This window comes from Xylocopa sonorina, chromosome 2 (assembly GCF_050948175.1).
Source record: "Xylocopa sonorina isolate GNS202 chromosome 2, iyXylSono1_principal, whole genome shotgun sequence".
Taxonomy (NCBI): Eukaryota; Metazoa; Arthropoda; class Insecta; order Hymenoptera; family Apidae; genus Xylocopa; species Xylocopa sonorina.
In genome coordinates, this window is record NC_135194.1 from 16,706,164 (window position 1) to 16,717,970 (window position 11,807).

Sequence of the window (11,807 nt, forward strand, 5' to 3'; positions counted from 1 at the left end):
CTCCAGTACGACGCTCTTCTGGTACTTTGTTACTCCATTTCTTCCATCCCTCGCAACACTTGAAGACGAACGAAAACGATACCGAGAATGTGCGAGAACAACCAACTTGGTAGAAATCGTATTTCGATTACGCCTCCCCAATTCTACAACAGTGCATTCTCAAATCGAATCGCTTCCATCCTTTCCTTTACTCTCGCGCAATTATCCCTCGCTCATCGATTGCACGTACATTGTACCAAAACTTGTACAAATCTCGTCTATCCAACACTCGCCGATCCAAGTTAGAAGAGACGCCCCAATGCGACTCGAGTGTACGCTTCCTTTTCTCCACCTTCTTCCATTTACTAACACACACTCGCGTTAGTCTATCTCTACGCACAGATATCCGAAAAATTGATAATTCTTCTAATTGATCATTCTAAATACCGGCACAAAACAACAATCTTGGCTATGTGACACTCGCTGCGAGACGTCATCGGGTTGACTGACTTCGGACGCCGTAGTACTTTTGCGCATCGCGATCGCGCAATACGGTTCAGGGACGACATTCACCGCTTATCGCCCCGCCACGATACAACCGTGTATCCGATTCCTGCCATTTACCTACAATATATATTCATTGAACGAGCGATCGAGAAGAAAAAAATGTTTCGTTAGCTTGTCAATTTCAGGCGTAGATGGTTCAATTTTTATTTCAACGATTCAATTTCAGAATTTCCTGCTGTAAGAAGAAACATGTCGGCAATTTTATATCGGCGTCACTGGTTGTTACTACAGTACTGAATGAGTGCTTCGCTTTCTTTCTTTCTTTCTTTCTTTCCTTCTTTCCTCCTTTCTTTCTTGCTTTCTTCCTTCCGTCCTTTCTTCCTTCCTCGCTTCCTTTCCTTTTTTCTTGCTTACTACTTTTTCATTCTTCTGCTACATTACCTTCCTCTACGAGATTTATCGTCTGTGAAAATATGATATATTATACGAGTATCGTGAAATATGCTCGTCTTACGAGTTGATTCCAATTCCAATCGCTCGTATCGATAACATCACCGTCAGAAGTATACGCATAGTGGAGGCGCCACGTACTATGTAGGTAATACGACTTTATCAAGCGACTTCAAGCAGACATTGAACATTTACGACACGGCAGCCACATATGTATATGTATTTCTGAATAAGAAAAAAATGTACGAGTAAACGTTAGATTAAATAAAATATCACGCACGATGATATTTTTCAGAAAGCTTTACAGGTAAGATAGATAAATTGTAATTTACCTCTTTTATTCACTTATTCTCTCCTTGTCGTTGACTAATGCTCGTGCCTTTTATAACGCGTACGATATCATCTAAAGCATGGTAATACAGATCGTGCTGACAAAATTAATTGATGCGTTTTAAAAACTAACTTCTTTAGTAATATATATATATATATATATATATATATATATATATATATATATATATATGCTTCGATAAAAAGTTAAATAACATGGAATGTCAACATTTAAACGGTCATTGTCAATTCGTATGCATGTTGCGTTAACACGTGTACCAGACAAAGTCGGTTACGCAATCGATGATAACTCTTTATTGCTAATTGAAAAATCGATTATAAGTTACTCTGGTAGATATTCTAATAAACACCGTATCTTTTTCTGCCCTTTTAGAGAAATTTAATATATCCGATCGCAGTAAGAGTACACTTACATAGCAGGAAACATGTGCGCGCTCTTGACAAAAAGAATCTGGTTACAAGTTTTTCATCATGCACGTTGTTACGGATCCACCACTTCCAGGTTAGTCGATTCATCGATCTATACGGAACATTACGCATCGCACAACCTAATATTTTTGTACCTAAATTTAATTTAATGTTTCGCGATAATTTTTCAACTGTACAAATCAGACAGAAAGTCGCACTTTCGACTACTTTCAGCACAGACTCATGCGGGACATTCGATTTAGTTATCGTTGGAGGTGGTATCGTTGGATGTGCCACAGCTCGAGAAATGATGGTAAGACATCCAAATTTAAAAATGGCGATCGTTGAGAAGGAAAACGCTCTGGCAAAGCATCAAACTGGGCACAACAGCGGCGTAGTACATGCTGGCATTTATTACAAACCTGGCAGTATGAAAGTAAATAAACAACAACAATTGCGCTTGTACAATACCTTAACGCAGCATTTTTAATTGAATGATAGAATAACGCTTCGTTAAGAGATTTTTGATCCGGCAGGAAATGATTGCAGGCAAAACTATGCGTAGAAGGTTTAAAACTGAGTTACGAATATTTCTGTAAACACGATATACCCCATAAAAAAGTTGGAAAACTGATAGTGGCTCAGAATAAAGAACAAGTTAAAAGGTTGGATGATTTATACGGTAGGGGGATTAAAAACAATGTGCCGGATCTCCAGTTGGTTGAGAAAGACTGTATATCAAAATACGAAGCTAAATGTCAAGTATATTAAACATTTTTGTTTCTTTCTAAAATCGTTGGAGAAAAACAAAATTGTTACTAGCTTCAAAAACTGTACTAATTAAAATTCCACGTATGAATCGCACAGGGTGAAAGGGCATTGTGGTCGCCATGGACGGGGATAGTCGACTGGGCACTTGTTTGTAAACATTTTGCAGAAGAGTTTAAAAAAATGGGAGGACAAATATTTCTAAATTACGAAGTTACCGGTTTCTCAGAGATGACAGAATCCAGGCAGAAAGAAGAACTGGCACCAATTTCGGTGCACTCGAAAGATAGAGTACGTTCAATAAAATTTATCGTACGTTTCGATGGTACATTTAAAAAATTTTGCTTCTTGCAACATTTGTATCGTGTTTTCACATCACAGTGTATACCAACAAAATACGTGTTAACTTGTGCCGGTTTACACTCAGACCGCCTGGCAGTAATGACAGGATGCGACCTTAGTCCACGCATCGTTCCATTTCGGGGCGAATACTTGCTACTGAGCGACAGTAAAAAACATTTATGCACCACCAATATATATCCGGTACCAGATCCGAGATTCCCGTTTTTAGGCGTTCATTTTACGCCTAGAATGAATGGGGAAATATGGCTTGGCCCAAACGCCGTGTTAGCATTTGCCAGAGAGGGATACCGGTACACGAGTACCTTTTGAATCTTTCTCACATGCAACAATTTAGCATGTAACAATTAATTATATTGTCTATTCTCAGGTGGCTCGATATAAACATAAAAGACTGCATAGAAATGGCAAAATTTCCAGGCCTGTATAAGCTTTGTTTCCGATATTTTTTCCCGGGATGTAAGGAAATGATTAAATCAATTTTTTATCCGCTCGCAGTGAGAGATTTGCAAAAATTTATTCCCGAGGTATCACTCGGAGATATAAAAAGGTGAACACAAACACAGTTTCTGCCTCGCATCTTACACCGTATCGATATCTCCTTTCATCTATTTCTATCTATTTCCATGTTTAATCGCACAGAGGACCAGCGGGTGTCAGAGCACAGGCAATGGACAACGATGGTAATTTAGTAGATGATTTTGTTTTCGACGGAGGAAAAGGTAAAATTGGTGGGAGGGTGATACATTGTCGGAACGCTCCGTCCCCTGCCGCAACTAGCAGCATGTCAATCGCTAAATTTATTGCCGATAAATTGGAAACTGATTTCAAGCTCTAACAACCGAAACAATTTTGTCGAGAAACGATAATGCGTGAAAATATTGTAAAATTGTAACAGTGAAAGGTTACACTTGCAGTTTCTAGTATACTCATGACAACTGGTGTAGTTGTGATAATATGTAGTAAAATATATTCTGTACTTTTCGCGCATAAAACTTACCGTTTCTTGCTAGTATTGTCTAATACTCATTATTCAAACTTTACGTGTACACTTTCTCCAACTTTTCTCTTCTCTTTCCTTTATATATATTATTTATGTATTGCACTTGCACAAACATGATTGCATCGGAAACATTACCTTAGTTAACAAGCTACTTTGCTTTCACTTCTTACCACCGTGACATCGATATGGTAGATGTTACATTTGAATAAATGAAAAATAACAAGACTAACAATGTACCGAAATGCGTTAAATTATTCTGAACCCTGTTTCTGATATCATCAGACGCGAATTTGAAAAATCCCAAGCAGCAGTCGAATGGAACCCCATATTTGAAAGTACAACTCCATATTCGCTTAGCGCAAACATAGAGTAAACTGTAATTAAACATGATTGTACCTTATAAATACCAATACCTAGTTTTTTATCTCTACTGAAATATAATAAACTCACCTAAAGGCTCGCAATATTCATTATGCCTGTAAAAGAAATAGGTGGCAAATATTATACATAATAAATTTGACATTGTGTATCTTCTTTTCCATCTTAAGGAAATAGCTTCGGAGGATTCCTTAGTGTGATTGTTACGGCAGTTTCTCATGATAAAATATGCTAGGAGCATATGAACAACAGATGTTATCAGAAATATTATAAAAGACAATTTGTGGAATGCTAAAACAGGTACATGTTATTTTTCGTTTAAACTATTTCCAATCCAAATGCATACCATAGTTCTCGTCGGAGGTCCAAAAACTTAACGTTACTAGAGATATGTTTTCAATGGCATAAGTAATCGTTGCGACGTTACAAATGCTTTGCGCCCACTTATAGATATGTTCTTTATAATAACGGCGATACATAATTAATACTAAAATTCTGATCAGAGCTTGCATCGCTATCGCGGTTTTCCAAACATCTTTTTGCGGCCTGTAATGCCCGATCGCAGCAGAAACGGATGGTAAAAAATTGTAGACCTAACGTATAACAGTTACCGTTTACAGAGATATACGTCACGCGTATGGACACGTGTGTAATGAAAAATAATCAAGAGTAAATACCTTGCAATGAGTAGAAGTAGAGTGCTTAAAATTATACAGTACAGACCAAACGATACAAAATATAAATGCTAAAAACGGTAAAGACACGGTAAACCATGCCAGTTTGGCAAAAGACAAAATTAACCGCATTCTCGACGTGTCGTCTTCCACTAATGGAAGATATTCTGAGCCAATTCTAGACTTGTTCATTGTGATATATTCTAAATCCATTAATTTACGTCATCGCAAACGATTGCTGATACTCTTATAATTGGCTAAGGATTATACGTAACCCGCGTTATTTTCTTCCCTGATTGCGTTCATTTTAATGTTACGTGCCAACAATCTGATACTGACTCGAACAATTCGATACGTCAAACCACTTTGCAACTTTTTTCATAAACATATTTCACAGCAAATATTCGGAAGAGAACATCTACACTCTATTACGGTGAAGTCAATTGACTTGCGTGTTGCGTACCGCGCACCATTTCTGAACATACAGCGACGCAACGCGCGACACAAGAAACATACGCGCGAACAAAGTACTTCACTCTTCCGTTGTCAGATGGCGCAGCTGGTCGATCATTTGCGTACAAATTCATTGTGTTAGTATCCCGTGTTTATTCTCGTATAATTAAATTGTTTACGTTCGCATAGAAAGAAGAGAGAAAGTGGTCGTGTAAATATTATAAAGCGTATCTAAAAGTTAGTTGCAAAGACGTGCAATGTGATCGGTATACGAGTGTATAAACGTTTCAGGTGAAAATTTGGCGATCTTTGAGGTTAGATTTTGAACCAATCCAGGGAAGACTCGGGAATTCTTCTTTACGCTCTAAAAGTATGTAAGTACTTTCATTTTTTGTACGCAACGCTGACGTGCTACGATCCACATATTTATGTAATTCTATTAGTAGAGAGAGCATTAGTTTTAGTTGCCTGTGCAAGTGAGAGTATATCGTAATAAGGTTCGTATTTACTCCCGATCTTTCGCTCCCTCGCTCTTTCTCACGCTCACTTATATGTATAGTATTCATAAGGTACGTTTCATGAAAACAAAATGATCGTTAATCCATATTTATTTTGCTTCAGAGTTTATCTCAAAAGTTGTACACCCTCGTAAAATTATGCTCTTAATATTGTGCCTGAAAAAACCGGTGCACCGAACACGGGAACATTGGATAAGAAAAGAAAGTATGAAACGAAACGAAACTCGGTTTTTTGCTTAACTTTTCGATCGAATTCGATAACAGAATGATGGTAGAGATTTTAGGTTCGATCATGTAAAGACGCAATGCGTCGAGACGGCTTGCCAGCAGGACCGCAATATCCACCGTATTGCACTGAATGGCAAGCGCGAAACCAATTCCATCGTGTATTAAGTACCACCACCCTCCACGGCGTCGTTGTAACAGTTGCCAGTTCTATTGGCAATCTTCTCGATTCGAATCAGATATTATCTCTCGTAATACGACGATCTTTTAGATCTTCTCGACAAATTTCTGTCATCCCATCTTTATTTTCTCGCATAAAATAAATGACGAATGTAAAGAAAAACTGCATCGCGTGATACCGTGTAGTTTACATTTTCCTAGGGTAACGAGAGAATCTATATTCGTCCTGGCAAGCTGAGGCTATCGAGTTTGCGCTCGAATGAAATCACAAGTATCGTTGTTACCAACTTTTATCCGTGTCAAACAATATGAAATGAAACGTTTTATGAACGTTTTATTCAGCCCACTGCAATTCCATAAAAACGCAACAGGTATACAATTTTTAGGATAACTAGAACTATAGGATAGGAATCGTATAACCGTGACAACCTGGTACAACCGTGTTGTATATTTTGTACGTGACAATACCGTTAAAGACGTTGTCTTGTCGTTTAAGGTAAATTGGATCGGTCACAGGAGAACCGATTATATGTATTGATCAGTTTTCAAGCTCGATATTCTCTATCGAAAGGAGAAGTAGAAGAAGAAGAAGAAGAAGAAGAAGAAGAGGAAGAGGAAGAGGAAGAGGAAGAGGAAGAGGAAGAAAAAGAAATGGTTAAGCCAGCGCGGCGAGGTAGAGGGGTGTAGAAAAAATAATAGAAGAAAAAAAGGAGAGAGGAGAGGGAAAAGTTGGATCGCAGGGTGAGAAGGATGCGCGCAGGCGTGAAAGAAACTCGGTGAACGCTCGGATTGGTATCCGCGTGGCGCGAGTTAGAAGTTGGCTTCGCGCTTTTAGTCGGTTCGTGGACAGAGGAAAAAGAGAAGCTGGTGACAGAGATCTTCCTCGGAAGATCTCGAACGCGATGCAGCGAATCGTCGTTAGGTCCCGGTGTTGATCGTTCTCGTGTTCTTTCGTAGCGCGAAAAACTCACGCTCGATGGAACTGGGGGAAAGAAGGGAAAATGTCGAAGGAGAAGAGTATCACGGCTCGAGAGATGTTCACGCGGAGAAGATTGGGAGGAAGAGAACAATCGCGCAGCGACGATGGCGTATCCTTGCTAAAGCGTTGCAGGAACCGATTTCTATGGAGACGGAGACGGAGGATGAGATTTCGGTTCGCCGTTTCACTAGTTTCGAGCTGTTGAGGATCGGTCGGTCGGAGAATGCCACCGTGGTGGATCCGGATGCCGCGAGTTGGTACGAATATTCAACCGTCTTGGAGAACAAGCTATATACCGTGGAAATCCGTCGAGTGAAGAAAAGTTTCACGGCAAACGAATTGATCGGTTTCAACAACACCGGGAACATATGCGTTTGGCCGTCGGAGGAGTGTTTGGCTTACTATTTGCTGAAGAACCGGCAGCTGTGCCGAAATAGAAGGATCCTCGAACTCGGCGGCGGTATGAGCTGCTTGGCAGGTGTAATCGCTGCCAAGTATTGCGAGCCGAAGGAAGTCGTATTGACGGACGGCAACGTGACCAGCGTGAACAACGTACGGCGGGTGGTAGATAGAAATGGCATGTCCGATTTAGTGGAGTGCGGCGTCGTTCAGTGGGCCAAAGCGGCCAGGGCGATTAGAGCAGCCAGATTGGTCAGGGCGTTCGTACACCCGCACCTGAACGGCCTTCGAGTCAAGGTGAATTCCACTTCTGACGCCAGTCGCGTGTCTCTGTTACCGCGTTGCGTACTTGTCACGTGTAGCCAGTAGGTAGCCCCGGTGGATAGGGGCGAGCAACCGGACTAGAACGGACTGGAACGGTTCGTGCGCTTTTTTTTCCTATACACATATTTTTTTCCTAATATATATCTATTACGTATATACTCCTAAATTGACGTGAGCCGTGCCGTTCCGTTCCGTTCCGTTCCGTTCCGTTTCGTTCCGTTTCGTTCCGTTTCGAATGCCTATATACGAGATACCGTAGACGAGAACGAAAGCAACGGAATTTCTGAATGAAACTTTTACCGCTTAGAGCTGGACCGGTGGCCAAACCAAGGATCTTGCGAAATTTCCGGATAAACTGTACGACGTGATCCTGTGCGCGGACTGTCTCTTCTTCGACGAAGCCCGATCGGACTTGGTGGAAACGATCTACGGCTGGCTAACTAACGACGGTCTCGCTTTGGTGATGGCACCTAGGCGAGGTTCGACTTTCGAAAAGTTCACCGAAGCCGCGGTGAAACGTGGTTTCATCGCACGACGGATAGACCGTTACGATCCCATCGTTTGGTCGAAACATCTCCAGTTGCTGGAGCATAGCCAGGAGTATTCTGCCGATCTTCATTATCCGATCCTTTTAGAGCTGACCAAGCAGAAGAAAACCTCGCCCGGATGAATCGTCCGGCCACCGTTCAACGATCACGAACCAGACTTTACTTTTAAAGTTTCTTTTACTTTTAACGTAGACGAACAACGACGAATCATCTCGTATCCGATTGTTGCGTGCAACTCTATTATCGTATCGTATCGTTATCGTACGGATGACTCGTGAACGATAGTATTTCAAGTACCTGACGTTAGACTGATAGAATTGGAAAATGGTAATCGCGATTGAATTGATGGTGATTGCATATCTTCTTAGATGGAAATCGATGCCAACGATCGCTGTGATTTTTTCGAATACGAATACCAAATACACGATACGACATCGTACGGTCCAAAACCACGCCTTGAACAAAAAAAGACGCGCATACTTCATTTTTTATTTATTTATCCGTTTATCTTGAAAGTTGTTTGTTCGTTTTCTCCTTTTTTGGAACGTTTCACAATTCTCGCTAGGAGAGATCGAATTGCGCCGCAGTCCCAGCGGTTACCTCAAAGGACCAATTTAGTTAAGTCTAGTCAAACCTACCAAATTTCCATTATTATTATTATTATTATTATTATTATTATTATTATTATTATACTTACTACTATCATAACTATGAACGGAGAAGATTGCACATCTCTCGTCTGCAGGAGAGAGTGGGAGTTCCAGGCATATGTAAGACAATATTGAAGATAATAAAATATTTTTACTTATACACCTGTTTCGGTTGGTTTTTTCGGTGATTGGGAAAAGACGTGCGACGAAGACGGATGGGTAACATCGACATCGAACCGTTTGAATAACGTCGTATAAACGAGATGTCGAAATATTTGCCAGAAATAACTAAAGCTAGCTCTCAATGAAAATAGCGTCGATTATTGTTTCGCGGAGATCAATCGTTCCGTGTTCGGTTCGTGTTTCACCCGAGTCGTCTACGCCTACCAACAGGGGAGTTTAAACTTGGAAACGATTGAAATTATACTCGTATAGACTATTATTCCGACTGAATCGGTAGTATAACGTTTAGTTTCCGTTCCCTTCTCCATTCGGATGGTTGTGAAAAAGGTATTCGCCTATTCTCGAAAAAGATTCCACCACCCGGATTGGATATAAACGCGTATCTCGATCGAACACGCGTGCCAAGAAGCAAGCAAACACGAAAATATCCATTGATGTTGGCAAACGCAAACGGGCGGGACCAAACGGGCGTTCAACAAACGAACATTTTTCTTACCAACGAAACGGTAACACTGTCGTTAAAAATATACCTATCGAATACAGCGGACAATAAATAATAACCGCGTCAGCCTTGGGATGCACCTAATAGAAGGATATGGAGAGTGCCATTTGGCTCGCGTCGTACCATTAGACCAGCCAAATGTTGTTAGGCTAACAACAATCTCTTTCCTAGTTATTTATAGAACGACGTCGTTACTACTATTGTCGACGACGATACATGCTCTATTATCGATGCTAAGATCGCGCTATATCGACTATATTATATGTAATAATATTATAATATAGTTAAGTACTAATCACTTGATGTTTTAGGGCCGACTACTGGAAATCGCAGGGTCGTAAATTTTGTGATTTCTGCAAGTGCTGGATCGCTGATAACAAACCCAGCATCGATTTTCACGAGGGCGGCAAGAAACACAAGGAAAATGTTAGTAAACGGCTCAAAGAGATACATAAGAACAGCGCGAAACAAGCGAAGCAGAACAAAAAAATCGAAGACGATATCAAAAGAATGGAGAACGTAAGTGGAGAACGTACATATTCTTGCTCCTTTCGTTTCTTTCTATTCTCTGATCTCTCTAATTAGGCAGCCATGGCCGCTTACCTGAAAGATGTGGAAAACAACACGAGAGACATGACTGCCGAGCGGATAATTAAAAATAAAATAACGCGACTAGAAACGAAAGACGTGAGTAGGTACAATAGTTGGGAAATAATATAAGAATAAAGGAAGAAAAATATAATCGTCCGTTGCAGAAGTTAAACTCGAATGGTCTAGTGGCAGCCACCCCGGAAGCAGCGGCCAGATTCAAAGGGGGGGAACTGAGTAAACAGGTGAGAAGGAGAGAGATCCCTCGAGAGAAGGAGTAAGGATCATTTAGTTGTGTTTTCGTCAGTTATCTCAAGAAATCGATCCGTGCGATCCGAATCAACCGAGAAACGGTACAACGTCGCAGCAGGCAAGGTTCCAGCAAAAACATGAGAACAAAACGCAAGGAAAGAATAAGTCGGGGAAAGGAAAAGGGAAGGGGAGGAAAACTTTTGAAGACGAACGTCCGTCGAAGCCTGTACGAAAACTTTGGTACGAAGCTGTTAGTCCCGAAGGGTACACCTACTATTGGCATATCGAGACGAACGGTGGGTATATATTTGCACTTGACTTTCTTCTCGTATCCAACGTAACGTAATAGATCGTTCGATACACGCGTCCCACGCGATAGAGTCCGTTTGGAATCCACCAGAGGAAGGATACATGACGTTCGCGGAACAAGAAGAAGAGGCAAAGGAGCAGGCTATTCAAGAGGAATTACTAAAGCAGTTGGAGAACGAAGACGCGATCGCAAATGCGGAGATTCGCGAAGAGAAAAGGGCCAATGCCGAGAGAGAAAAGTTGAAGGGATTTCGGAGGATAAGTAACGCGCAATCGTCAGATTCGAGATCCGACGAGAAAGCAGAAATCGTAACCGATGACCGCACCGAGGTTTCGTACAGAAAGGATTACAGCATTCCGTTAACATCCCATCCGTACGGGCCCTGGCAAACTGTTCGAAAAACGTAACCGTCGTTTCAGTCGTTTCGTTCGAAAAACGTAACACGTAACCGTGTTCTCGAATATCGAATTTTGTTTCATTTCAGCGAAGCGAGATCGGTGGATTTACAATTGCCGCAGCAAAAACAGCTACAACTGCCTGTGTTCGAGAAAGCCGAACCGCCGCCGTCCCTTTTGCAGAAGACGTTCAAGGAGAAAATGATTACGCGACTGGACATGGGCGGCAGCGACGAAGATGAACAACCGACTACGTTTAAAAAACGGAAAATTGGCGAAAAGAGTGTACGGAAACGGATAACGGATGACTGATGACTGATGACTACGTAACGGGCTACGTACGGCTACGTAGAGGATACGTAGAGAGTATCGAGTAGTCGAGAGTTCCACACTTTAAGCGTTACGTTGCTCGTTCGATATTAT

The 11,807-nt window shown here is 41.2% G+C and overlaps 3 protein-coding genes across 6 annotated transcripts; 2 read left to right on the forward strand and 1 right to left on the reverse strand.

Moving 5' to 3' along the window:
* Positions 1-1,909: 1,909 nt before the first annotated feature.
* Positions 1,910-3,713, forward strand: L2hgdh (L-2-hydroxyglutarate dehydrogenase). Of its 2 annotated transcripts, XM_076910030.1 has the most exons (6): positions 1,910-2,131; positions 2,245-2,457; positions 2,563-2,754; positions 2,845-3,116; positions 3,194-3,373; positions 3,466-3,712. In XM_076910030.1, exons 1-6 carry the CDS (start codon positions 2,003-2,005, stop codon positions 3,659-3,661), a joined length of 1,182 nt encoding a protein of 393 aa, XP_076766145.1. In that variant the 5' UTR covers positions 1,910-2,002; the 3' UTR covers positions 3,662-3,712. The 2 variants fall into 2 exon arrangements, with proteins under 2 accessions (XP_076766145.1, XP_076766146.1); XM_076910031.1 differs by lacking the exon at positions 2,245-2,457 and having other exon boundaries at positions 3,466-3,713.
* A 322-nt stretch (positions 3,714-4,035) lies between these two features.
* Positions 4,036-5,157, reverse strand: LOC143432819 (post-GPI attachment to proteins factor 2). Of its 2 annotated transcripts, none has more exons than XM_076909722.1 (4): positions 4,882-5,157; positions 4,551-4,797; positions 4,277-4,435; positions 4,036-4,200 (listed from the first exon to the last, which is right to left on the reverse strand). In XM_076909722.1, the coding sequence occupies exons 1-4, from the start codon at positions 5,089-5,091 to the stop codon at positions 4,073-4,075; spliced, it is 744 nt and encodes a 247-aa protein (XP_076765837.1). In that variant the 5' UTR covers positions 5,092-5,157; the 3' UTR covers positions 4,036-4,072. The 2 variants fall into 2 exon arrangements, with proteins under 2 accessions (XP_076765837.1, XP_076765836.1); XM_076909721.1 differs by having other exon boundaries at positions 4,277-4,495; positions 4,882-5,156.
* A 526-nt stretch (positions 5,158-5,683) lies between these two features.
* LOC143432964 (calmodulin-lysine N-methyltransferase-like) lies at positions 5,684-11,720 on the forward strand. Of its 2 annotated transcripts, XM_076909974.1 has the most exons (7): positions 5,684-5,705; positions 10,151-10,358; positions 10,425-10,526; positions 10,598-10,672; positions 10,735-10,975; positions 11,059-11,392; positions 11,474-11,720. In XM_076909974.1, coding segments are annotated over exons 1-7 (1,185 nt in total). In that variant the 5' UTR covers positions 5,684-5,703; the 3' UTR covers positions 11,697-11,720. The 2 variants fall into 2 exon arrangements, with proteins under 2 accessions (XP_076766089.1, XP_076766088.1); XM_076909973.1 differs by lacking the exons at positions 5,684-5,705; positions 10,598-10,672; positions 10,735-10,975; positions 11,059-11,392; positions 11,474-11,720 and adding exons at positions 7,115-7,929; positions 8,264-8,435 and having other exon boundaries at positions 10,425-10,532.
* Positions 11,721-11,807: the final 87 nt, after the last annotated feature.